Source organism: Cavia porcellus, unplaced genomic scaffold (assembly GCF_034190915.1).
Source record: "Cavia porcellus strain 051 isolate PalLab524CR breed Dunkin Hartley unplaced genomic scaffold, mCavPor4.1 scaffold_2, whole genome shotgun sequence".
Lineage (NCBI taxonomy): Eukaryota > Metazoa > Chordata > Mammalia > Rodentia > Caviidae > Cavia > Cavia porcellus.
The window spans coordinates 54,811,563-54,839,250 of NW_026947485.1; the positions used below are offsets into that span (position 1 = coordinate 54,811,563).

Sequence of the window (27,688 nt, forward strand, 5' to 3'; positions counted from 1 at the left end):
GATTGTTACAGACTTTGCCTTCCAACTAGAAGCACCTCAGATGTTGAGTTAGAATCAAAATTATAGATATAAGACTTGAAATAATATACTGATGACTACAGTTTCTTGACCTTTTTATTACGCCAATTGTAAACTCTAAATAGTGATAAACATTTTCATAGCTGTATTCACTGGAAATGTGGGGCGTGCTTCCACACAGAAGCAACTGTGGAAAGCAGGTGGGTTCTACTGGCAAGATAGCCAAGCAATTCATCATTTGCTCTCCGAATTTGGGGATAACTTGGATGACTGCTTCCCTCTGGAATGTTTCCCCTCAAGTATTCTACTAGCATTATCAAACTTGATCATCTTGGACTGTTACTTGAAAAAACTATCCAAGTGTGCCTACTTTGGCTATGCCCTTGAAAGTGGTCATGATTTTCTTATTAAATTATTTTAACTACCATTGTATATAAAATACATCTCTCAAAGATATGTGATGTAGTGACATTTGTTCTTAAGTAATACATGCCCATTGTAATTTCTAGGGTACGTACTGATGATAATTTTAGTTTGAAGTATGACATTTACTCTTTTTCTTTTATAGGTAACTGTGAAGTCTTGTGATTGCCTGAATGGTGGATCATGCGTGCCTGACAGAAAATTCCCTGTGGGGAGTGGAGCTTACCTGTGTATCTGCTTGCCTGGATTCCACGGAGGTCTTTGTGAAGTAGCTGTTGATGCATGCCAACCAAACCCTTGTGGCCTTGGCAGATGTACGAGAGTTTTGGGCAGCTATTCCTGTGACTGTCCACCTGAGCTCAAAGGTAAGTTCTGGATTCTCATGAACTAAATTGAAATATGGTTAAGTTAAAGAGGGAAGCTCCCTGGAAAATTTGTATATAGATCACTCAAGTAAATCCCCTTGTCATCGTTAAGTGAAGAAGAAAACTGTAGATTATTAGTTTCATGCTTTTGGATTGGGAATTTCTCTATTTTTATGAAGAACCATCAAATATTCAACATTTAGTAACTTCATTTAGTAATTGCAATTAAGGATATGTTTTTTAAGAATTAAAATACAGTTGGTGCTATTGTTAAAGAATTGAATGGCCCTAAAGATTTTAATACAAATTTGAAATATTCTAATAACTACAGTAGCTTGTGCTCTTGAAATTTTGCAGTTTTAAATTTTTTGTAAATAGCTTATATGTGCTTTTTCAATTTTTGCCAGATTTATATCTATAATAGCAAACAATAAACATGAATTGCAGGTTTATAAACACTTGCACCTATATTTAATGGGTAAAAGATATTGAAATATGTTATTTCATTATAATACAGAAAAATAAAGAAATTATGCCAGCAGAAATATGGGAGATTTTATTGATAATTCACTAAGTTAGAAATATTATGGTGTAAACTGGAGTTGAAGAGCTGCAGTTGTAGCCCCATGATAAAGCAATGGCCTAGCAAACTCAAGGCCCCAGGCTCAGTTCCTTTGCCACAAACACATACGTAGCACACACATTCACATGACACACATGAGCATAATACACACACAGCACACATACATAGATTAGAATTGAAATCAAATGAAGTGCTATTATTTGCACTACCTCCTTAATTATAATGTCTCTTCCAGAAACATGCATATGACTCCAGTTTTGACAACCTTTAATTTCCCATGATTTTTAAAAATCTCTTATGAATATTATTGTTATATAGATGTAAATACTAAATATCCACCTGTCAAATTGATAGTTTTCTTGAAGACATCTATGTTGACATTGTAATGGAATAAAGCAGAGCATTTCATTTTCTTCATCAGATTTAAGTGAATATTTTAGCATTTGGACAAATGAATGTTGGAAGATGACTCTTCTGCTTTATTGCAGACAACATTTGAATGAATTTAAATGTTGGTTGCTGCATGGATTTTTAAATAATAAAGGCTGCTATGCACAAATGATATGAATTTATTCATTCGAATAAGTTCTTAAGCATTTCAAAGACTACCACTTCATCTTAAAATATTTTTTAAAAAAGATTGGCTTTCCCAACACATTGTTTTCACAGATAATACAACCACTGAACAGAACAAGTTGACCTTCTGCTAGGCAGATAACCGTTCTAAAACATTTTTTTTTCAAAAAAAAAATCACTGTGTTTTTATATAAAATATCTTTCTTCTGTGATAGGGTATTATTTTGTCTTAAATATTAGACTTCTAAATTATCTTACTTACAGGACATATCTTACATACTTTAAAGGTCAGATTAAATATTAACTGGAATGTACTTAATGGCTATATTTGATGATATAGCACATATTTAAAATAGAACATTCTTTTCCATATAATTCGTAACAGCTCTGTGTGGGTTAAGAGTTAAAAAAAGCTGATTAGGCATATACCATATTTTGAGTTAAATACTTTGAAGACTTGATCTATATTTCATTTAGGTACAAACTGCCAAGAAGATGTTGATGAGTGTGAGTCTGAGCCCTGCTTCCCAGGAGTAGGTTGCCTCAATACCTTTGGGTCCTATCTCTGTGGTCCTTGCCCTGAAGGACTGTATGGTGATGGGAAAATATGTCAAGGTACAAGTTCCTGTTTTTTGCTGCATTTAAGTATTCCAGTCACTCAGTCCTTTTTCCGTTTGTGTTCATACATCATTCTGTGTGTGCATTCAGTGCTGTGTACTGAAGTAAATACAGAGGATGCAGAAATGTATCAGACATGTCCTCCAGCTTCGTAGATGAGAATGTAATTAGATGGAGCATGATTAACAATCTCACAATACAATAAAATATTTGTATCTTGGTAAAGAAATACCTGGAGGGAGTAATATGAATACAACACAAGGCATGGTGTCTACTGAAGGAATAATAAAAACCTTAAAATAAGATGCTTACACTGCAGGAAATGTATCTGGTGTTAGCAGATCAAAGCAGAGAAAAGCAGTCTAGGTAGAAGGAATGGCATAAGCAAAGGAAGAGAGCTATGCAACATCACAAGACACCTTGGGAGCTATCGTGGACCCACCAGGCCCGCAGCCTCCTAAATGAGTTGACAGTGAATGACTTAAGTAAAAGAGAAACATGGTATGAAACATGATATCTCAGAAGTACAAGAATAAATGAAAATATTCTGCTCTAAAGTGAGATAAAAATAAAAGATATTAAAGAAGGAAATAGATGACACTTAGTGACTGGGATTAGTTAGCATGATAAGGGAAAGAAAATTGTTAAGTGTCATATGTCTGACAGGGTGTGTAGAATTGGCATTCTCATTGCTATGGACTGAACTGTATCTCCTAAATTTCAGAACTTGAAGCCTATGTGACTGTGTATGGGGTATGGAAACAATTAAAATTAGAAGAGATGAAAGGGGGTCCTGATACACCAGGGTTGGTATCTTTCAAGGAAACACATCAGAGAGTTCCAATGTCATGTGCAAATGTACTGAGAAAATGATCAATAAGTGAAAAAGCTGTTCACTAACCATAGGTCAGTGCCTTGACTCTGAATTTCAAGCCTCCAGAACATCAAGGAAGTAAATTTATATTCATTCACTCACTCTGTCATAGCACATGTAACACATGGGAAGAAATGGTTTTGGAGAAGAATGATAATGAATCAGTTCTCATAGGAAAGGACTATGGTATATCCACATGAATCTCAAGAGGGAGGACATAAGCACACAATTCTGACCATCATAATATGGAGTAAAATTATACAGGGAGAGCACAAATGTAGAGGAAAAAGGATAAAAATAATCACAGATATCTACACTTCAAAGGATTAAAAGAAAAAGGCAGATATCAAAAAACTGTATCTGGCATAGTTGAATGATAAAGAATGTATTAATGTTTTGATAAAGAATGTATTAATGGCATAATGCCACCTTGTGGCTTGAGATGGGGTGGGCCTGTCTAGAAATGGAGGCCACAAGCATGAGGAGCACAGTGTGGGAATACAAGAAGATTCCCTACTCCGTCAGCTGTCCATACTTTCTCTTCAGCATCCAGTTCCTAAGATTTACAGCTTCCGGTCATTGACAATCCATCCGTCCGTCTTTTCCAAAGAGTCCTTTTCCTCAGTAGAAACTTTATTCAGTGAACTTCTAAAAGGAGAGAAAACTGAACCAAATCCCATTACATGTGAATAACTAAGAGGTTTCCTAACATTGTCAGAGTACTTTGTGTTTGTTAGGAAATTGTTTGTTACTACAGTAGAAATTTTGGTTGCCGGTGGTTACTTAGGTTTATAGTAGGCACTAAGTTGAAGAACATAAACATAAATACTAAAGCATAATTCTTATTATTGAAGTTACTGCTAACTACCTAGGGAAAGGGACCCATAAAATTCACTAGCATGAAAGGCAAGGTGCTGTGGAGGAATTCAGATGGATGAAATAAACTGAATGTTTTTGACACTGAAGAAAGGTTCGAGAGTTGGCATGTGCTACCATATGGAATTCCACAGCCGGAGGGACTCAAACAACAGAAATTTATTTTCTCAGAGTTCTGGAAGCTGGAAGTTGAAGGTCAAGGTGCTAGTTTGGTTGGCATTTGTGAGATCTTCCTCCTGGCTTGCAGTTGGCTGTCTCCACACTGGACCTTTCCACTGTGGATGTTCATCTGGTGTCACTTCCATCCCTGAGGTCAATGTTCTCCTGGATCAGGGCCCTGCTCTTCTGATTTCATGTAACCTTAATTAACCTCTTAAAGGCCTGTCTCTAAATAGAGCAGCATTTAGGGTTGGGCTTCAGTGTGCCAATTTCATACATAGTGGAGGGTTTCCTAAAGAGATGATATCTAAAGTGATTTTCAAATTTAAATTGCAGAGTTCAACCTTAATGACATATATACTGTGTGTTCTTATTCACAATGCTTTGGTTTTATAAGTTTAACTCTGATTTTTTTTTCATGCACTGATCTACAGTTGAAACACAAATTTTAAATGAATTTACTACCCAAGCTGTGGTTATCAGAGGATCCGACAAAAATGTAATTAAGGAAGAGGGTACCAAACAAGGAGAGAATCATGTTAAGCCAACAAACAGAAATGTGTCTAGTAAGTAATGCTTTTAGCTCAACTCTAGTGAAAATACCTTCAATTTGTTTTCCAAAAAATCAACATAATTTATTCCTCAGATGTTTTTACTTTTAGAAAAATTGTCTGAAACTTATATGTTGCAGTTTAAAATATATCCTTTTTCTTGTTAATCAGTTGAATCCTTTGACCTATATTCTAGAACATTCATTTATGTCACATGATGAATAAATGATACATCGTTTAAGGCAGTTTGACAGAAGCTCATTAATTGTTGTTCTTTAACTTTTATACTAGGTAACATTCTGTGTTCTCTTGTCTATCCAGGTAGATTATAATATCTTTGAAGGCAGGAACAGTTTAATAACTTCTTATTTATGGCTTGTAGCATAGTTCATAATGTACCTATAGCTGTAGACAGTGTAGTATAATTGTAGAAATTAAGTTGAGGATGGAATTAGTTAATGGCAAATATTTGGGGAGAGCAAAATAAAGTCATTGGCTAATCTTTCTATTTCTTTCTGCTTGTTTAGGTTTGAATTCTCAGTCACCATCAACAGAACATTCACTGATTAGTGGAAACTTTGCTCATGGTCCTGTCAGTAACAAAAAGTTTTTGAACACAATGAACGTCTCATATTTGCCACTAAAATCAGTTACCACTCAAATGGTTAATTCAAAGATGGTTGTTTCTCATCAAATAACAGATTATGAATATGTGGATCGTGTTCTCAGAGCAAATACCAGTCTAAACAATTCAGAAATTCCTGTTACCAGCAGTAATTCATTAAGCATGACTCCACATGGTTACAGTGGTGAACTAAAAGATGTTACTCATAACACCATCTATACAAAGACAAGAGACTACAATTCTCAAATTAACAGTTTTTCCCAAGGTTACACACAACCTAAGGATGACATGTTTGTGACATCAGATGCTGAAACAATCACTGTTTCACCAGGAAAGTTTGGGTTAATCACATCAACTTGTGCTGACTCACCTTGCTTTCCGGGTGTTTCCTGCATGCCAACCACAGACGGTCACTTCCTATGTGGACGCTGCCCCTCAGGGTATTATGGAGATGGTATCAGTTGCAGAGGTACTGTGAACATCCTGCACAGCTATGCAGTTCAAACTCAAGTTACTAAGAAGATACATTTTTTTCACTTGCTAATACCTATTGATTTAATTTAGCTCACCATATTCTGAAAAAAAAAAGTGAGCTATCTGAGTTACTTTTTAAAATGGAATATTATATATTATTAAAATTATATCATACTTTCTATATAGTACCTAAGGTATCTACCTTGTTCCATCTTGTTCTATCTTGTAGAAACTTTCAGCATGAGTTATGTCACATAATCTACAACTCTGCTAAGTGTTCTTTTCTCTTTGTATAGAAAGCAAGGCTTTGAGAGCCTGTCCTGAAATAGATAAAGAGATTTTTTAAAAGGATATGAATATAGATCTGATCAATATTTTGCCTGGTTCTTTTTAGGTCACAATGGTATTTTAATACTTTAAATTACTAATTTTTGAATATTTGTTTGGTTTTGTTAAGTAAGTTTCTCTGTCATTCCTTCCATTTGAGATTTACAGCTTTTGATTATTTTAATTTTACAAATACTGGTTACATAGGCATTACTTTACCTGATACAAATCAAGGTTGGCTTTGACAACATATAAGCTCTTTATTTTTGTTGTTGTTGTTGTTGATATTGGTTTGTTACTGTGTTTTGTTTTGTGTTTTTGTTTGAGATCAAAATTAGGCAAGAAATTTGTTGATGTATTCCTATGTTCCTGCTGTTATCTAAAGAAAGTGTTTTTTGGTAGGAATATGAATAATAATTCCCATCATCTATATGTTTATAATGCAAAATTTCTTATTTTCAAAAATTTTTTAAATTTCATGCATTTCAATACCCAATGTTATAATGTTACACCCAGTAGACTAGATCAGGTAGCCTAAAGAACATAAACCTATTAGTTTATGAAGTCCTTCTGGCTATTTGCTCTTTGAAACTTTGAATGTCCGTGTCATTCATCAATATTTAGCTGATTATATATGATGCTTCATTTCCCTGTGTTTTGGGGCAATTTTATGTTTTTCCATGTGTAGTTAGCTGCTGCCTTCAATGCTAGATACTATTATGAGAGTAATTATCCTACTTTCTAGTCTAGTAATCATTTTTCTCAGCCATTCGAATAGTAAAGTGAATATAAAGGAAAAAATTATGGTTAAATACAGTGGCTATTTAACAGTGTATTAAAAAGCTCAAATATCAGGAAGATTTAATTGTATTATAACTAAATTTGAGAAACCTGCGATTTGGTATAATCTAGCAATTTTTCCTTGATTTTTGCAGCCATTTGTAAACGTCCATGTGGCAAAAATAGGGCGTGTGTTGCACCAAACACATGCAAATGCAAGCCAGGTTACACTGGTTCTAACTGCCAAACTGGTAGGTACATCATTCATTAGTCTGTGTAACGAATTTTACTTGATATTTGATATTTCTAAGCTATGGGGTTTGTTTTTTACAGCTATCTGTGAGCCAGCTTGCAGAAACCTTGGAAAATGTGTTAAGCCTAACGTTTGTGAATGTCTTCCAGGACATGGTGGAACAACCTGTGATAAAGGTGAAAATTCAAATTTAAAGTCATCTAATAGGCCTAAAATAAGACATTTTCTTTTTAAAATATTTTTTAAGAATCATTAAATTTTATTGTATATATTTTAATATGTATTCATTAATGTTGGGGCAAGAGTTTATGTTTTTTAATATTCACTAACATGTTTTAGAATTTTAAAAACTTGAATTTCAGAAATCAGAGCTCCAAAGAACAGTGGTTTAATCTTTGGTAAAATCATTGTCCAAAATAATTTTTCTAATTTAATTATAAGTTATCATATCCCTACAAATATTTTGTTGTCAAGAAAAAAATATTCTTAATTAGTAAATGACTTGTCAAAATCTATTCCAGGAAAGCACTAAGTGTAAAGTAATTAGAATCTATAAGGTAATAAGAAGAAGCCTAAATAGTGATTGTTGAAATACATTTATACATATACAAATAACATTGCTTTGATTGAAACATTACGTGAAAATTTTATCAAAGTTTTTGTAATTTTAAAGAGGTTTTGAAGGAATACATTTTTGTAAATTCTTCCTATAATTATGAATAAAATGACAGTTTTTAAAATTCGTCAATCAAAGTCAGCTACTAGTTAACAATTTAGGGCAAATTAACAAAAATATTTACCCTTAGTAACATATAAAAGTAACTATGGAAGCGTAGAAAAATTCTGTTAACAAACAGGGATCCATAAGCCCAAGAGTCACTTTTTAAAAGACAATAACAGTTACATGTTTCCATTCAATTACTAACAGTTCTTATAAGTCTTTTACACACCTATGTGATTCTTGTTTTCTAGGTTTCTTTTTTAAATCAAAACGCACTGATCACTTGTGTTTCAGAAATATGAATCCATATAGCTAATCTCATAGAACTAAATTGCATAATAGTGGAAGATGAAATTCTTTTAAATTGTTTCTACAAGCTTGTTGTGCCTGTGCTTCATAAATATAAACTGATTTTGAATTAGGATGTGGCTAATGATGTAGTCTGTCTCTGCAGAACTTTGCAGCCCGCCTTGTCAACATGGTGGCACGTGCTTGCCCGGCAACCTCTGCACTTGTGCTTACGGCTTTGTAGGACCAAGGTGTGAGACAAGTAAGCAAAACTTTCTTTTTCCCTTGATGAACTGATGGCTTTATTGCTAAATGAAATGAAATCAAACTTTAAGTTATCATGGCGATTACCAACCTAAATGGCAGTGAGAGCAACCTGGAGTGACCAATACTAAGACAAAGAATTTCACTCTCAGAATAATTCTCTTCGTGACCTGTGCGTAACCTCTTCTTTGAGATAACAGGAACTTGTGTTTGTTCATTTGCATATAAATGTAGCTAATTTTATATATGATTACTTTCAGCAGTAACATGATTTCCCCAGTGATCCAAAGATGGTTTCTTGCTTCCCATTCTGCTGAATGATTTTCTACTTTCCTTATCTCTATGAACAAGACTATAATTGAATATAAAAACTGGAGACTATTGGAGACTATATAGTACGTTTTGATTTTTTTCCCTGATCTTAACTCACTGGCAAATGTGATTGGCTTTTAGGAACTAACTAGGTAATAGCCAATAATATGACCATTTCACATCTGATTTAACGTAATTTTATTTTTATTCTGTGATCTTAGTGGTTTGTAATAGACACTGTGAAAATGGAGGTGAATGTTTTGCACCAGATGTTTGCCAGTGCAAGCCTGGTTGGGATGGACCCACCTGTAATACAGGTAAAACAAAAAATGTTTTCAATGATATTGTCAAAGTAAAGAATTTAAACTGTGCCAATATTCAAAAGATGTACCTTTAAAACAGAAAACTGATCTGATATGTCAAATATGAAGTTGTCATTTCAAATATTATATCTTCATTTTTTTAATCTTCCCGTATTGGGCCAAGAGAATCTTACAGAACCTTTACGGCTATCCTATTCAGCCAATATTTCTTTAGCATTTGTAATTCCCTCATCTGCTTAATTTTGGGTAGACACAGATTATGTTGCATTATCCAGGTTTCTTTCTTTTTTTTTTTTATTTAAAGAAAAGGAAACGAAAAAAAATACATGGAGATTTAAAAAAAAGGGTAGAAATAATACTAAATTACAGACAAACAAAAGGTAAGAAATTGCCAGTTGATAAGTTACAAATTGTCATCTTCGAAATGGCTGTTCAGGTTATAGAATTAAAGTATTTAGAATGACATTCAAAAAAGTGACCCTACAAACCATTCTGCTCTATGGCCGAACAAAAGCTCCGTAATATGATTATCAGTCCCACCTATTTGTTTTACATCTCTAAGAGGATAAGGTTAACCATATCAAAACAGAACAGAACATTAAAAAAAAATAAAAAAATAAAAAACAATTTAAAGAAATACAGATTTCAAAGCAAGTCCACTGGAGATCTACCTTATCTAACTGTCTCTAGCTTCTTACAAATAGTTGTCCCTAACTTCACCCACTTTCTATACTTATTGCATATTATAGAACTAATCAAATCATTACAGGATGATGGAGTCTTTTTAGGTCCTCAAGTTCCAAATTAGGGAAGACAATACCAACTACCATCGCATCTCTCATTCTCTTTGTGATAGCCGTCCCCATCTCTGCATATGCTGAAGTTGAGCTGAAGAAACCAGTCCAGAGTCATTTTAATCAGCAAGCAATAGATTGCTAGAATTTATATTATAATGCTACAAAATAAGCCTCGGGTTTTTCAGGTCTCTTCCTCAGAGTATTTGTTCCTATCCTCTCTGTATTATAGGGAAAACCAAGTCATAACAAGACAGCGAAACAATTTCCTAGATAAACATGCAATGGATAAGACTTATAAAACTATAATATAAATGATCTTCCGTAGCTACTATGTTTTCTCTTGTTATTTTCAATAGATTTGTCGACAACACTGGCTTATTATAGTTAAACATACTATCACCTATTTTTATAAAAACTTATCTTTGACTGCATTGTAGTATTTGAGAGCTGTTACTGATTCATACCAGTATGGATATCCTTTACATCTTGTCATGCTCAGAGTAGTTTCCTCTACCTTTAGGGTTGATTCTAACACGCATACCGATTTCAAATAGGATCAGTCAAGGCCAACCAATAGTCTTATGATTCAGATACAATTAAGATCAGTCATAGTAAGACAATGTAAGTAATACAGGATTTCAGCCTAAATCAATAGGAAAGTAAGGATAGTTACCATGGTATAACCTGCTGTTTTTGGTTCCAGAGGTCTGTGTCCTCAAACCTGATATGAGTGGACAGACCAGAACAAATTTAATTCAATCTAAATATGGCACTAGGACTACTGTGTCTTTTAAATCGTTATACACCATTAGCAATGACCTCTGCCTTTTTTTTTTAAATATAGTTTCAGAGCTGTCTCTACTAAAGACTAGCTTACCGTCTCTGCCTCATGTCTGCTACTCCACTTTTCTGCTATAATTTGTCCATCTTATTCCCTCATTCCATGGTCTGCCCCGTTCACTGAGGCCTCTCTGCCACTGTAGCTATAATCCTGATATCTCTTCCTCTCTTTCTCTGTAATGTCCTTCAGCGCTCTCTGTAGGGTTGGATTGGTGGCCACGAACTCCCACAGTTCCTCCTTGTCTTGAAAGTATCTTATTTCTTCATTAATTTTTAGAGAGAGTTTTGATGGATATATGAACTTAGGTTGCATATTTTTTTCCTTCAGGACTTGGAATATTTCTCCCCACTCCCTTCTTGACTTAAGAGTTTGTGTTGATAAGTCTGCTGTTATTTTGATTTCCCATTATAGGTAACCTGCATCTTTTCTCTGGCTGCTTTTAATATTCTGTTTTTTTGGTGGATTTCTGGGATCTCGATTATTATATGCCTAGGCGTAGATCTGTTTTGGTTGTAGGTAGCTGGCGTTCTGTATGCTTCTTTTATCTGGATATCATTTCTTTTTGCTATACGTGGGAAATTTTGCTTTAATATCTCTGTGAATATTTTTTGTATTTCATTTTTGGATGTTCCTGCTTCCTCACTCACATTCTTTATTCTTAGGTTATGTATCTTTTTATCATCTTCCAGTTTTAGAATTGCTTCTTTCTGGTTCCTTGTTATTTTTAAGAGGCTTTTTCTTTCACGTTCATAAGCCCTAAATCTCTCTTCAAGTTTCAGAAGGTTGTCTTTAGTTTCTGTCAAGGCATTTTGCCAATATTCAATGGAGTTTTTAGTTTCCTGATATTCTCTTTGGATCTGTTTCATGTATTCTAAGTTATGCTTAAATTCTTCTTCAGATGCTTCTCTTTCTTTTCTGATTTCCTCAGTTCTTCCATCTGTGTTCTCTTGGGCGGGGCTTGTCATTTCTTTAATTAATCTCTTTATATCTTGCCTCACTTGGATCAGGAGTACATCTTTAAATTCCTCTATGAGATCATGTAAGTACTTTTTAATTTCGGCTGATGCTGTGTCGAGTAGAGGGTGGTTACTGTGTTTGTTCTCTTCAGTGTTTAGTTCTCTTGGGTTTAATTTCTCCTGTTGAACAGCTGGAGATTTTTTTTTTATTTTTATCGCTTGTCATGTTTCTGGTTTCTTTCAGACTGTCCTGGAGTTCTCTGGCCCTCTCCGAATTGCTTAGGGCCTTTCAGAAGCGTGCTGGCTTGAGTTTTTGCTGTCCTCCCCAATTTGCTGTTATCTGGGTTAGGCTGGGATGTAGGGGCGGTACAGTCTAGTCTCTAGCCTCTGTGTCAGTTAGTTCATAAATTAGGCTGTACTTTCTGGTTGTCACTGAGTTGTGACTATTTTGTATCTGCTTATTGGGCCCCAAGCAGAGGCTTGGTTTAGCCCCAGTAGCTCCTGCCAGTTCTCCCTGAATCAGAAGCAGCTGAGTAATGGCACAGGATTCTGCCCAGGTCCCAGCCGTTCTCTTCCAAACCTCTCTGTGATAGGAGCACCAGAAAAGCAGATCTGCCCAAAACCAAGATGGCTCCCACTAAGTTCTCTGTGTGGAGCTGAAGCCAGCAAGTAATCAGGCTCTGCCAGGACTCAAGATGTCTTCCACCAGCCCTCCCTACAGGGGGACCTGGTGATGTCACCAAGCTGCGGTTTCTGCCGCCAGGCTAATATGTCTGCACCAGACTCTGTGTTATTGATTTCCCCGTGGTGGCGGGCCAGCTGTTCTCTGGCCAAACCCAGCAGCCGCGGGGTTTTCTGTACTCACCAGAGTCCGGTGCAAGTCCTCGTTCCAGGACCGCCGCACATCAAGCTGTCCACTTTTCCCCCACTCGCGGCTCAGCGCTGACCAGTCAGATTTCTGTGCACCGTTTAGATTTGAAACGCCAGAGCTTTGTACATCCGCTCTGGTGCAGCAGTGCAGAACTGGCTGCTACTTGGAGTCTCGATCTGGGTCTCAGTTTCCCGCAGTCCCCAAAAGCAACTCAGCTTTTCGTGCTGGGTCCACGAGTCTGTTTGTTGATTTAAGGGCGCGGGATTTGCAGCCTCCGGTCTCAGCACGACTTTAAATCCTCCAGCTGTACTGTCTTGGTTAATAAGAATCGCTATCGATTTGTCTGGTCCTCTCCATGCTGTCTTTTTTTTTTTAGCTTTGAGTTTGAATTCTCTGGAGAGACTCTTTGCTCGATCCCCTAGCTCGCCGCCATTTTCAGACCCCAACTATCCAGGTTTCCTTCAAGTATTTTTATCATAGCACATCCTATTTACTTATTTCTAAGTAATTCTGAGTTATCTACACACCTATAATATTATTCCATTTGTTTATCACAATGTCAGGCTTCTTTAGCGGGAATGTTTGCAATTATTTGTGTTTGATCCAATTAATTGTTATCTGGTGGCTTTTCTCAATGAAAATTCAATTGAACATTTATAGCTCTTCAATTATATACAAAGAATTATGCAAATGGAAAAGATTAATTTCTGTTTTGGCCTTGTTTCAAGTAGCACATCATTAGTAAAGGAGAGATAAGATACAGTTATTATAAAAAAGAGACAGGTTCATTTATGATAAACTGTATGATTGAAACACAATTCTTTGGAGCCAAAAAGAAATTAATTGGCAAGTGGAATTTGGAAGAAAATAGTATTTGAGCGGATGTTGGAGAATCAGTAAAATTTAGGTTAAAAATACAGTTAGGATTCCTTTTAATGCAAATCAAAAGTCATGAAGCAAAAACAAAGAATGTTTTAGAGTACACATGAATAGGAGTGCAGTGTCTGCATCATATTTGGGAAGGAGATAAAGAGTTATGAACGGACACTTGTATTTGAGCTGGTTACAAACTATTCTGGTAGAGTTATTGAAATAAATAGTCTTACATAATAGTGTTTTTTTCTTCATACCCATGGCTTTCTGAATTTAAATCACAGACTCCACATTCTGTGTAAATAATGAACACTAGGGAGTTGTGCTCCTGAAGCTCCACACTCCATGTTTTTAGTATAATGTTTGTAAACTTTCAAAGCAATTACTCAGCTACTTTATTTCTCTTATTTGGCAAAAACAAATTAATTATAGGTTATGGATTTTACTTGCAGTGAAAGTATTTTATTATGCATAAATTTTACTTCTGTTTGACTTTTGTTTTTAAAATAATAAAACATTTATAATTTTTTTCTTTCGTGCTGTTCATCAGCTGTGTGTGATCCCATTTGCCTCAATGGTGGTTCCTGTTACAAGCCAAACACATGCCTCTGTCCAAATGGATTTTTTGGTGCACAGTGTCAGAACGGTAATTATTCTTTATTTAGAAGTAAAATAGGCAAGTGAGATGCTAAAGTTCAGTAGACTTTTGAGCGAATACAAGATGTTTCAAAGTGGAAGCCTCTGTTTCTTGCATAATTCTTTGCATAATTTGACATTGCTCGTATGATCACCAAATGACTAGGTTACACACATCTATTAGTTATCATGTAAATGGTGGTATTTATTTCATTCTGTTAGACTCACAACTTTGGGATTGGTCTGTGCAGTTTTGCAGAACCAAAATGAGAAAAGTTCTCTTATAATTGAGTAAAATGGAGATATATTTGTTATCTTAACAGCAAAAATGTTTGATTTGTAATGAATTGACTACTTTTATTCCACAACTCTCTAGTTTCATTGAACATGAAGAGTCATCTATCTATAGCATTGTACAAATTATGTGGGGACAAAACAAAGGCACTGTTTCCCCCCCTTTGAGACCCATTATTTTAACACCACCTTCTGTATTATAAATAACTGGCTTCATCAGATTGATGGCAATGTCTCTAATGTGACAGTATAGGTATGAATTAATGTCCATAAACTAAATTTATGAAGTATTTGTGTATCTTCATATTTTTGTTACACTAAATGCAGTTGACTTTTAGTATAGAACATGTCAGAACATCTTAAATTAATTCCTAAAAGCTGTACTTTCCTTGCCATAATACTTTGATTTGCAAATATATAGTTCTTTTATTTGGAGAGAGGCTAGGACTTTTAGGATGGGACTGAGCAGAGAGTAAACCATCATTCAATCAAATACAAGCTAAATGGACACAGGGAATGAATTTCTCTAGTTCAGATTCTAACAACGAACCAATTTGAAAAATGAAAAGAAATAAAAACTAAGCTAAAGCAAATCTTGACAATGGAGAGACTGCCTAAGTCCATCTGAAGAATGATTATAGTTTTGTTTTGAGTGGAGAAACTAAGAAGGAAAATGGAGTCAGTATCTATCCCTATTCTTTGATAGGTGAAGAACACAGTAAAGAATGTTCTCAAAAACATATGCTGACTGTGTAACTAGATAAAGAGGGAATTGCTAAACTGTTAAACTGAACTAAAAATTTCCTTTGAACACTTTTTTTTAAAGGGCTAAGAAACAGGTTGTTGTGAGAAAGGAGCAGACTTTGGAATTAGTCCCTACAACTTCCTAGCCAGCTTAAGACTTTGGAAATTTGCTGTAAATCTTAAAACCTAAGAATTCAGTCCTCTGGTTTTCAAGTTTGGTTTGGACAATGTTAAACCACTTCTCTTTGTGAGCTCTAATGGGAGGAAGGGAAGTTGTCACACATATAAAAAGCACAGGAATATAATTAGAATATATTTAAAAGGAAGTAGGAGAGACATATTCTGTATGTACTGAAGAATTTCAAAGGAAAAGGAAATTGAATTAAAACCACAATAAGGCTGAACTACTTTTTACTAGCAAAACTTAAAATGTATAGCTGAAGAAATGTGTATCTTTTAATTTCCTTCATCTCTTAAAATTCCTGATACCTTGGCTCACTTTGGTGTTTGTTGGGTTTGGCTTTAGAGTCCTATAGAATCTTGTATGAGGGCTCGTTTTCTCCTAAAAATCCAGTGAGTATGGGTGAATGACAAAATCCTAATTTTGTCCACTTTATATTTATTATTTTAATTATGTAGACTTGTGTAAATGTAATGTTTATCTCTATACTCACATTTTTGTGAATGATTGTTAGTTATACAAATTTATCCATCATAAACAATATTTTTATTTTAAATTTCTAACCATAGGCATTTGCTATGGTGCTTTTGCCATGCAAGCATATTTTTTCTGATAAATATAAATGATCTTAGATTATATAAGGAATTAAGGAGTATAAAATGTAAGAGCATTTTACTACTAATAAAAAGTAAAGCATATCTCTGTAATCATCTGAGTTGAAATGTTTTATTAGTCAGTGTCCAAAATTTTAGTGGAAGCCACAAGCATTTATTTCTGAAAAACAAAGACCCTACACATTGGTGACTGAACTCTAGACTGTTTCACCTTTGTCTCTTCCTCAGCATTTACATGAGTCATGACATTGTCAAGCAAACCGCAGAGCGCAAGAAGTCAAAACGAACTATACTGTATATACAGAACTTCTTGCATCTTGCTGACTCCCAGGCCTTTGGTCAAAACAAATCACATGATGAAAAGTAAGAATTTTACAAGAAAATAAACTCACCACCATTGGTATGGTGGCAACATGAAATCAAATGGCAAAGTGCATGAATGAAGAAATTTAATAAATTGGAAACAGTAATCAATGATTTATTTATAAACACAAATCATTGTCACATTTTCTTTCCATTCTCAGTGAAGTTTGCTGATTAAGTGCTTTATGAAAAGGTATCAATAAAGTGTTAAAGAAAGTAGGCTCAGGCATGAACCAAGAACAGTTCAACTTAAAATAGGAGTTACACATTGCTAAAGCATCTAGTTATATTGTTTTTATAATTAAAGTGATACATTATTTTTAGTTAAAAGTCCATTTGAAATTGGTAGAATTTTTTACAGTTTGGAAAATGAAGAAAGCAGCTACTAATGAGAGCTAGTCTATCAATTCCTATTACTAAATCCTAACCTTACTAATTTGAAATTCATTTTTAAAATACAAATAAAATTCATTGTAATATCACTTAGGGAGAATTTTTTAAGCTTGCAGACAAGTTTGACTGTGTAATATTTTTTAAAAATACTGCATTTAGGCCCCCAAGTGTAGCTCAGTGGTGTAGAGTGTCTAAGACACTCGTTTCTTCTCCAGCACCAAAAACAGAAACAAAACAAACAAGCAAACTGCAAATGTTTAATTTTCATATATGGAAGAAACATGAAGCAATGATAATTGTCTTATAAGAAGGAGAAATATTAACTTCTGATTTCCATGGAACAGAATTATATACAATGAAGATATTAATAATACAACTTCTGAATATCTAATAAATGTTCCAACTAGAGCCAAAAATTTATTGTTAAAAAAACTGTACCAAAAAGGCACAGGAATCTGTCAAATGAAATTTCCTCATGACCTCAATGTGTATTGAAGAGTTAATTTACAAATATTTTCTAATATTTTTTATGGTATCATGAACACATTGTTGAGATTTTTCTAATTTCCACAAGAGCAAATAAATTCTTATTCTAGTTAGATTTTGACTCATTTCCATGGCTTTTTTCCAAATCATTTCATACTTCACAGTACGATGAAACATAAGTTAAGGTTTTTAACATGTGCACTGTGATAACGAAGACTCCACTTACTATTAATACTAATTTCAAATTGTGTTAGCCCACTAGCAGATATGTTTATAAGCATTGTAATTCATGATTAAGGAAGAATAGTTTTAATGACTTGAAGTTGTGATCTTCTGTTTCAATATCACATTCCTCTGCCTTATGGCTCCATAGATACCATGCACATGATATAATATATACTATCTACTAACTGAGTATGTAATATTCACACACTGTGCTGCGTGTCTTTTAGCTATCTGTCACCCTCCCTGTAAGAATGGTGGCCACTGCATGAGGAACAACGTCTGCATCTGTCGTGAAGGATACACGGGGAGGAGATGCCAAAAAAGTAAGACACCACTAAACTTTTTTACCAACTGCAGGTCAAGCAATCTCAAGGCTATTGCTGTTTAAGAGCTCACATTTCATCCTTTTACCTTAAGGTATCTGTGATCCTATGTGCATGAATGGAGGAAAATGTGTGGGATCAAACGTTTGCTCCTGCCCTTCTGGTTGGAGCGGGAGATGGTGCAGCACACGTAAGAATACTCTTAATGTTAAAAGCTAAGAGAAATGAGGCAAGCACAGCAGTTTAAACATCATGTGTTCTCTCATACGGAAACCTAAAGTATAAATAGTTTAAAGAGCAAAGTAAAAGGTTGTAGGAAATAGGAGATGGGCTGTGTGGGATGGGAACGGGATCTGGGAATAGAAGGGAAGGGGAAATAAAAAGGGCCTGGAAATGATATGTATAGGTGCCAGCTTCCCAGGATGAGTGTGCTTAGGACGTATCACAAACCTACATAATAACTGGAAAAACACCCAAATCTATGTTCTTTGTGGGACGGTGAAGCAGAATTTAAGACAGGAATATTTTTATTGCTTTCATATTTTTTTTTGTTTTAATTCTGGCTTATTTATTCCTGCTAAACAAAATGTGTTTTTGAAATAGGAAAAAACAAAGTCCCTGAAATGATTTTTTTTCCACATTTGCAGAGGGAGAGGATACATTGTATTTCCTAGTTTTTCAACTACAATTGCCAAAGATAAAAAAAAAAAAAAATCCTGAATTCTGTTCCTTTAATCTGAAACAGAGGTCAGAAGATTTATTGGCCTCAGCTCAAGCACGCAGGCCTTTCCAAGGTGGGGCTCCACAGCCTGCAGTTCGTTTTGAACTATAGCAATTCTCCTCATCCCCTCCTCCCAGAAAACCATTGTTTAAAATAAGCAACAATTGTAGTTGTGTGGATCAAGGTGAAAACTGAGAAACAATGTGGCTAATTCCAGCAACTGAAAAAAACTTATGGCTTGATGTATTCAAGCAATGGCTTGTACAAAGAGTTTAAATTTACATTTTCTAAGAATGTTATAAATTGATTTTGATAAAATGTGAAGGGAAAAGATCCTTTAATCACTGATTTTTAACACTTTCGCTTTAAATAAATTTTTGTGGTCTGTGATGGAATTTGGCATGTAATTTTAAATTTTGACTTATTTATATTTCTTTGCGCAGCCGTCTGCATTCAGCAGTGTAGACACGGTGGTGAGTGTGTGGCTCCCGGGGTATGCCACTGTCCCCCGGCCTGGGAAGGAGCGCGCTGTCAAATCCGTGAGTTCACAGCTTCTTCTTTTCTCCTACATATTCCGACTCTGAACATGTTACACTCGTTAACCTACAACCTTAAGAGAAAACCAGAATGGGAATAATTCCAGCGTGCTGATCGTTTCTAAAAAGTGGTTTAAAAAATACAAATAAATCTTAACCAATTTTATATGCATTTATAAAGGAGAAAGTATGAAATAATGTGCGAATTCTTGTGAGATCATTTCAAATTATACTCACTGGTTTTCCAGTGAAATTGCTTCAGGAGGGCCAAATAAGGTTTTAATATGCTGTTTAAATATTATTGTATATTATAAAATTAACACATACTTGTGAAACTTAGAAAATATGGACAGATAGAAAAAAGTTAACCAAATTTTACCACCCAAAATTAATTTCTCTTACTTTTTTGGTATTTACGTATTTCCATCCATTTGTACATGTAAATTTTTTCATAAATAAATCCCAAAGTATACAGAAAAATAAAATTTTATGAAGTCCTGAAATTTATGAAAACCTGAAATACCATATCAAAATGTTAACAAAGATTAACAATAGGAAAAATTTTAAATCTTCTAAAAATATTTTCAGATAACCAGTGATTACATAAGTTTAAAGTTATTGGAAAAGTACACTGTAAATAGTGACTTAGTTGCAACAGAAGGTGTCTTTTTTTATCAAAAATACAAACTTTCCCTTTCTGCCTATAAACCACCCTGTTGCTTTCATGCATCAGAAATTTTGCGTATAGTTTTATGGCTCTGTGATATTATTTTATCGTAATTGCTATTACAGTTTATATATTGCTTATCCTAGAAAAATATATGAAAGTACTTTTAAGTGCCAATAATTACATCAGAAATTGGTAATTCTGATTAGCAGTTAGATGCGGTAAAATACTAGAGTAACAGAGTTATGGAAACTCAACATGGGCTGCTCCTGAGGCCAACGTGGATGATGAAAGAGGATGATGAGGAGAGAAATGTGAAAATATTCTCCAGTGGTTTGTGGATTGAGGTTTCTGAGCTGTATAATCTGTTTCTACACTCTGCAGCACCCTTAGTCATACAAATTAAACATTTTAAAATTCTCGTTTAATTCCAAGTGTTCCAAAACTGTCCTCTACATTGACTATGCTGCCATCTCCTGGGAAGCTCTAATAGCTATTCAAATGTATGATGTCTGTTTTGGTGCATAATTAATTAGCTGTGGAGCACTTTGCATTATACAGCTTGCCCAACCATATATAGCAGCCTTGATTAAAAAAAATGTAGCTTGTCAATGTTGTGTTTATATCAAAAAGAATGTTATGGAGCTGGAAAAGCTTCCAATGTTAGACAGTGAAGCACAATCACTCCCAAGAAACATAACTATTCTGTATATAATTTTATAGTATGTTCATTTCCATTCAGTGATATGTAAAACATTTACCATGTCCTAGAAAACCATAATTTTAGGCAATACAGTAATATCCACAGTGTATCATAATTCACTTAACCCATATGTTCAACAATTTTGTTTGTTATTTACAAAGTATTATTATAAGTAATACAAACATTTTCTTTGTATAGATAGATGATACAGAGATTGAGAGGTAGATAATAAGATAGGCATAGAAATTTTTTGTTACCTTGATAGAAATTTCTAGCACAGTGTGAATATGTTCAAGAAAATTTCTTGCAGAGTTGTTCCACATGAAACTATCACTAGTATTACTGTATGTAGTTGCCTCTTTTTTCATATGTAAATGAATAATAGTTGTCTCTTAAATTTTTGCTAAATTATTCAAAAGAAAATTGTCAATATTTTATTTTGCTCGTTTGAATTTCTTTTAAAAAGGAAAGGTATACTTTAAGTACTTTAAAATGTAGTCAATAAAATTTTGATTTATTAATATATTTATGGAACTATAAAATATTGTTTGAGTTTTGTTTTGGGGGTGTGTGTTCTAAAAGATGAGAAGGCATAGATTCTATCAACCATGAATAGTTCATTAACATGTATTTTTTTCACCTGCTTCTTTTCTACTGTAATGCAGCTACTAGAATATTTAAAGTTGCATGTGTAATTCACATTAGTTTTCTTTTTTATGGTCAGTAATTATTTTGTTTTATTTTGGTGCTGGGAATTGAAGTCACAACCTTGTACTTGCTGTGTCATTGAGCTATATCCCCAGCCTGATATTTTATTTTTAACTGACATATGCAAATTGTACATATTTATGGTGAATCATGTGATATTTTAATATATGTGTACATCCTACACTATAATGGCTTCCTTTAACTATATTAATAATCATCAATAAAATGAAGTGAATAGCTTCCAACCACTGAAACAGAATATATCAAAGTTTCAATGTCAAACTGTAATGCTTGGAAAATTTTATGCATTGCAGCAGTTTGTGATCAGCAGTGTCTTCATGGAGGAAGATGTGCATTTCCCAATGTATGTTTTTGCCGCCCTGGATATTCTGGCATCAAATGTGAAAAGAAAATACAGGTATTTTAAAATTTAAAGAGAAAATGAATATTGCATGGTGACATCTCAGTGTCTTTTCTACTTAGGATTTAACTCTGGTTAATGTTTTATTTCCAAAATAAGAAAATAGGAGGATTTAAGATATACTGTTAAAACTAAAAAATATTTCCACTTTCCAAAAGTGGAAATTTCCAAAAGTGGAAATATCAAAATTTTGTCGTCCACTTAGAGAATTTTAGTACATAACACACAGTACAACAGATCTCTCAGAAATGTCTTAAAGTTAATTGATCTATACATATTTTATTTTAAAAAAGGGTTTTATGCTACTTAACACATCAAAAAAATCCAAAGATTATTCATATCAAAGCTTCATGGGGTACTATAATTTGACAATTGATAAGAAATTTTCTTTTTAAAGTTAGACCAATCTGGCTTAGAAGTGAAATGGAGTTACATATGTTGTTCTCTGTCACTAGTATTCATCTTTGAAGGATATGGCCCTCATTTTGAAAACATTTTTGCTGGGCATGGTGATATACATCTGTAGTCCCAGCACTCAGGAGGCTGAGGCAGGAGGATTGTTGTGAATTTGAGATCAGCCTGGGCTACAAAGTGAGTTCAACGCCAGCCTAAACTGCATAGTGAGACCCTGTCTCAAAACAACCACCAGCACCACCACCACAACAACAAAAATAACAGTTTTACAACAGGGATATGGTTTGAAAATCAAAAATCAAAAGCTGGAGAGTACTTATGTGATAAAATTTTTCTTTGGATCTTAAAAACAAATTAAGCCAAGGATGGTATCAGCACTCAGGAGGCTGAGACAGAAGGATTACTGTGAGACTGAGACCAGCCTGAACTACATACTGAGAACCTGTCTCAAAAATAAAAAGAGAAACAAACAACAAGTTAAAAAAGAAACTTCTCTTTATCAAGAAATAAAGAGAAACGTGCATTTATGGGAATTCACAGAACTTTCTCTAATGCTGTCCTTTGCTCCGCCTACTCCAAACTTACTAAAGGAGCATTTGGGCGGGCTAATCAGTCCCTGGCCTCTCTTCTAGTACCTTGAGCTAATGGGTAAAAACACGAATGGAGGATACTGGTTAGATGGTTAGAATTTTGATAAAGTAGAGAATTACTGACTAGAGACAAAAGACACAGAACAAGAGGAAAATGCACAAGGAAAGAAAGGAATATCATACCCTGCTGCTAACTGCTGGGTACACTTGCCGTTGGCCTTGCTAATTGTTCTGTGCGATTTTAAGTGAGTTATTTAACTCCTCCAAACTTTACTTCCTTTCTGTGTAACATGGACTAATTGTAACAACATATATCTGTGAAGTTCATATAACAGTAAACACTATACAATATAGTAAATACTATACAAATGTTTGTTATTATTAATTATATGAAATAAACATATATGGAGAAATGGAGAGGGGATAGGGAAGAAAACTTTAGAGAAAAGTTACAATGCATTGTGAATATCTATATTCTTCCCAAACAATATGAGAAAAAGTTTCATTGGTTTTATTATGTGTGGATATTTCATGAATGTAATATTTTACTGAGATCGCATATTTTTAACTTTTTTTCTTTTTGAAACACAGTTTCACTGTGCAGTTCAGGCTGGCCTTGAACTCACTTTGTAGCCCAGGTTGGCCTTGAGCTCTTAGTGATTCTCCTGTCTCAGCAGTTTCCCAAGTGCTGGCATTGCATGCGTGCACCACCGAGCCCGGCTGCAGGATTACATATTTTGCAAGCTTCATTCAGTCACAACTGCTTTGGTATAATCTTGATTGGATGGAATTTTTAGGATGATAATACAGGATTTAGCGGCAAATAGAGCCAAAGGAGCTTATAAATGGTGTCATAGGGAAAGAGAAAGAAAATAATGAACAAGGATTAAAGGATTTACTACTATTCACTGAAACTTCATTTCTTTCTTCCTGCCTTAGATAAAATATCCCTGAGTAACAAATATCAAGTATGTGGATTACAGTTCTATGTCACAAGATCTAAAAATTTTTAATTCAGAAAATATTGAAGATAATTCTTGAAGTCTATTTGAGCATCACTTTTAAAAAATTTTGAAGATGGAAAAAACCAATAAAATATCAAATGATCTCAGTTGTTTGTCATCATTAGAAAACAGCAAAAGGACTCTATGTAATCTACATTTGACTTTACAATGTGATTTTATGTTTACATGTATCTGATATTCCAACATTCACAATAATTAATAAACTGAATATTTTTTCAGTCATGTGACTAAGCTGTGTTGTTTCATGAGGGATCAGTCAGCATAAGAGAAACCACTTGACGTCCCCCAAATATATAGTGTATAAAACATAATTAAAGACTTGTAGGACTGTTGAAAGAACTGGGGATGAGAATGCAGACATTCAGGTCCAAAAACATCTGTCAAATATTGGAGGGGCTGATATTGGAGATTCCAGTTTAAAGCACCAAACAGGTACTTTTCAGAAGCTTTCCTGGAGCTGGCTAAACAATACTTGAGAATCTTCATAGTGTAGCATCAGCTGTCTACTGTGAACATGTGCTGGAAAGTTCCGTTCATCTAAGTGCAAACCCCTGTGAAGAAAGTAACAGCTGCCTCGTCGTTTCCATCTTGCAACTCTCCAACAAGTTCTTCTTCCTGGCAAACTGTTAACACGGAGAAAGGTTTTCTGGTTAGTATAGTTAGTACAGCCTTAGGAAGATACAGAAAGGTACTGTGGGTGCACTAGTGAGGTAGCACACAACATGCTAGATGGTCTGTGCCTTACTGCTTTTGACTGTTCCAGAGATCAAAGCCATCACTTTATGGTGACAGAAACACCACAGCACATTAGTTGTGTCTATTTGATTCTCTTCTAGTCTTCCTATTGCTCTGATCCATACCATTTCTGGGCAAGGGGGAGGAAATGATGAATATTTTGATTTTAAAAGACTCATTTAGTCATCATGTTTATAAGTGAAAGGATCACAAAGTGTGTGTGCTACTTTTCCCTTCTGTATTAGTCACTTTGCCATTGGTGAAACAAAATACCAATACCTGCAATTTAAAGGAGAGGTTTATTTTGACACGTAGTCTTCAGAGGATTCATTCCATGATCAGTTGTCTCAAAGGCAGAAACAGAATAGTGGGAGGGCATTGCGGAGGAAAGCTGCTCAACCTGTGCCAGCCAGGAAGCAGAGAGAAGAGAGGAGCCAAGTAGAGAGAGACACCTCACAGAGAGAGGCATGCCACCAGTTACTCACCTCTATTACAGTCCATTTCTAACGGCACATTTAGCTATGAAACCATCAACGGGTCAGTCCACCAATGACTACACAGCCACTTATGAATACAGGAGATTTGGGGGACACATTCTTTGGGGGTATGGGCTGAAAGGAGTTAGTGGAACACAGTCCCTTGAATTCCCCTCTTTCCCTTCCTGGCCATGAGATAAATAGTTTGGCTTTGCCAAACTTTTATCAAGTTATGCTGCCTCCCACACGCCCCAAAATGTTAGGGTCAATCAGTCAGCCTCCAAAACTATGAACCAAAAAAACTTTTTCCTCTTAAGTTGATTAATACCTGGTGTTTGTTACAGTGGCAGAAAGTTTACAAGCAGTAACCTAATTTGTGTAGAAATTGAGGAAAATGACCACAAAACTCAATATTTCTACAAGAGAATGGGTTGTGGGTGATTAAAAAGAGCAAAATTATATTAGCTGTCTTGTTGAAAAGTGAGTGATGTCAACAGGAAATGCACGTGACTGAACTATCTGCTCAGAGACACAAGTAATTATGAGTTAAAATCATAAATTTTCTTTGTCTCGTTTCATATTTGACTTCAAATTATATAAATGAGCAAAACATTTTTTTCTTTTAAGCAGAAAGACAGCATTCCTCACCCAGGTCTAAACCATAAGCTAAATTAAGGTATCATGAGTGTAAAATTAGTGGTGAGTTTCATAAGGAACTTTTTAAAATTTTTTTTATTTTAAAGAGATTAAGACAAAAGAGGACACAACAAAGCAGATCAGAACAGAACAATGTAGGCAACACAATACTTCACCACAACACAACCCAATATTAACAGTAGTTACCATAATGTGTCTTTCTCTCAAATAGTTGAGCATATCTTCACATACAATAGTATCAAACATAACAAAATAGTATAAAACCATTCAAGAAAATGAAAGTATTTCAGGGAATGAAGAACCAAATAACTGAAAATGAACAGTGGCTACTATATTATCTCATTTCCCATAAAAAATTTGTTTATACTATCACATTAAAATTCAATAAGATACAACATGATAGAACCAATTGAAACAGAAGAACAAAAGCATGATAGGACTTCAAAGCAAGATGACATTAAATCAGAAATGACTGCCATAATGTCTTGTCTTCTTCAAAATAGCTGTTCATACCATCACACATGATAAAATCAAACAAAACAAAATAAAACTATTCCAACTAATGAATGAAAACATTATAAGGCTTCAAAGCAATGTAATAGGGAATCATGATTACCATAAAATCTTACGTACTCTTACTATTTCTTACACTAGGGAGACCATATGGTATTTATACATGTGAGTTTGATTTATTTTGCTTATGAGTATGGTCTCAAGTTGCATCCATTTATTTATAAATATCTCAATGTGATCATTCTTTATAGCTGAGTAGTACTCCATTGCATTAAAATATCAGATCTTTTTTATCCATTCCTCAGTTGATGAACACTTAGGTTGTTTTCAAGATCTGGCTATTACAAATTATGCTGCTATAAACATGGACCACATATATCACTGTGGTATGATGTTTTCAGTTCTTCTGGGAATATGCCTAGAAGTGGATAGCTGGGTCAAATGGGACTTCCAATTCCAGTTTTTTGAGAAATCTCCGCACTGACCTCCACAGTGCTTGCACCAGTCTACACGCCCACCAAAAGTACAACAGAGTTCCTTTTCCCCACAGTCTCTCCAGCACTTGTTGGTGATTTTCTTGATGCTGGCCATTTTTTCTGGAGTGAAATGTAATCTCAGTGTGGTTTTAATTTGCATTTCTCTAATGAGTAATGATGATGAATATTCTTTCATGTATTTATTTGCCATTTGTCTTTCTTCTTCTGAGAATTGTGTATTCATTGCAGATGCTCATTTTTGGATTGGGTCTTTGAATTTCAGGGATATGATTTTTTTTTAAATTCTTTATATGTTTTAGATGGAAGTCCTTTGTTGGAGGGACAGTTCACTAAAATTTTTTCCCAGTATGTGGGTGTTCTTTTCACTATGCTGGAGATTTCTTTTGACATGCAGAAACTTTTTAGTAAGAGGTGATCCCAGTTATTGATTCTAGGAAGTATTGCCCATGAGGTTTGATTCCTGTTCATGAATTCTCTACCTACCCCTATGTCTTCAAGCTTCTTACCTAATTTGTCTTCCAACAGATTTAGTGTTTCTGTTTTAATATTCAGATCTTTGATCCATTTAGATTTTAAATTAGTACACGGTGATAGGAGGTCTAGTTTTATTTTCAGCATATGGAGAGCCAGTTTACACAGCCCTATTCCTTAAAGAAACTGTCATTCTTCCCGTGAACTTGTTTGGCCCCTTTATCAGAGATAAGGTGGTTGAGTGTGTTGGTAGTTGTGGTTGTATCTTCTAATGTGTTCCACTGATCTTCAGATCTATTTTTATTCCAGTACCACGTTGATTTTATTACCATAGCTTTGTAGTATAACTTCAAGTCAGGGATTGTAATGCTTCCTGCCTTGCCTTTGCTGCTTAGAATTGCCTTTGTTTTCTAGGTCTCTTCTGGTTCCAGATGAATTTGAAGAGTGATTTCTCTAGATCTATGAGGTATATTGATTGTATTTTTATTGGGATTACATTGAATCTGTATAAAAGTTTTGGGAGAATGGCCATTTTCACAATATTTAT

The 27,688-nt window shown here is 34.6% G+C and overlaps 1 protein-coding gene across 2 annotated transcripts in view; it reads left to right on the forward strand.

The window, feature by feature from the left end:
- The window catches only part of Vwde (von Willebrand factor D and EGF domains), a 72,936-nt gene extending 48,924 nt beyond the window's left edge, over positions 1–24,012 (forward strand). Inside the window, exons 18-31 of one of the 2 annotated variants that reach the window (XM_063242079.1) lie at positions 587–806; positions 2,443–2,580; positions 4,927–5,058; positions 5,571–6,137; positions 7,405–7,500; positions 7,583–7,678; positions 8,678–8,773; positions 9,309–9,404; positions 14,299–14,394; positions 17,912–18,007; positions 18,102–18,197; positions 19,172–19,267; positions 21,657–21,760; positions 23,707–24,012. In XM_063242079.1, coding sequence (XP_063098149.1) covers positions 587–806; positions 2,443–2,580; positions 4,927–5,058; positions 5,571–6,137; positions 7,405–7,500; positions 7,583–7,678; positions 8,678–8,773; positions 9,309–9,404; positions 14,299–14,394; positions 17,912–18,007; positions 18,102–18,197; positions 19,172–19,267; positions 21,657–21,760; positions 23,707–23,721 — 1,944 coding nt within the window. In that variant the 3' untranslated portion in view covers positions 23,722–24,012. The remainder of the gene's footprint in view (positions 1–586; positions 807–2,442; positions 2,581–4,926; positions 5,059–5,570; positions 6,138–7,404; positions 7,501–7,582; positions 7,679–8,677; positions 8,774–9,308; positions 9,405–14,298; positions 14,395–17,911; positions 18,008–18,101; positions 18,198–19,171; positions 19,268–21,656; positions 21,761–23,706) is intronic. The other variant, XM_063242083.1, reaches the window with a different exon arrangement.
- Positions 24,013–27,688: the final 3,676 nt, after the last annotated feature.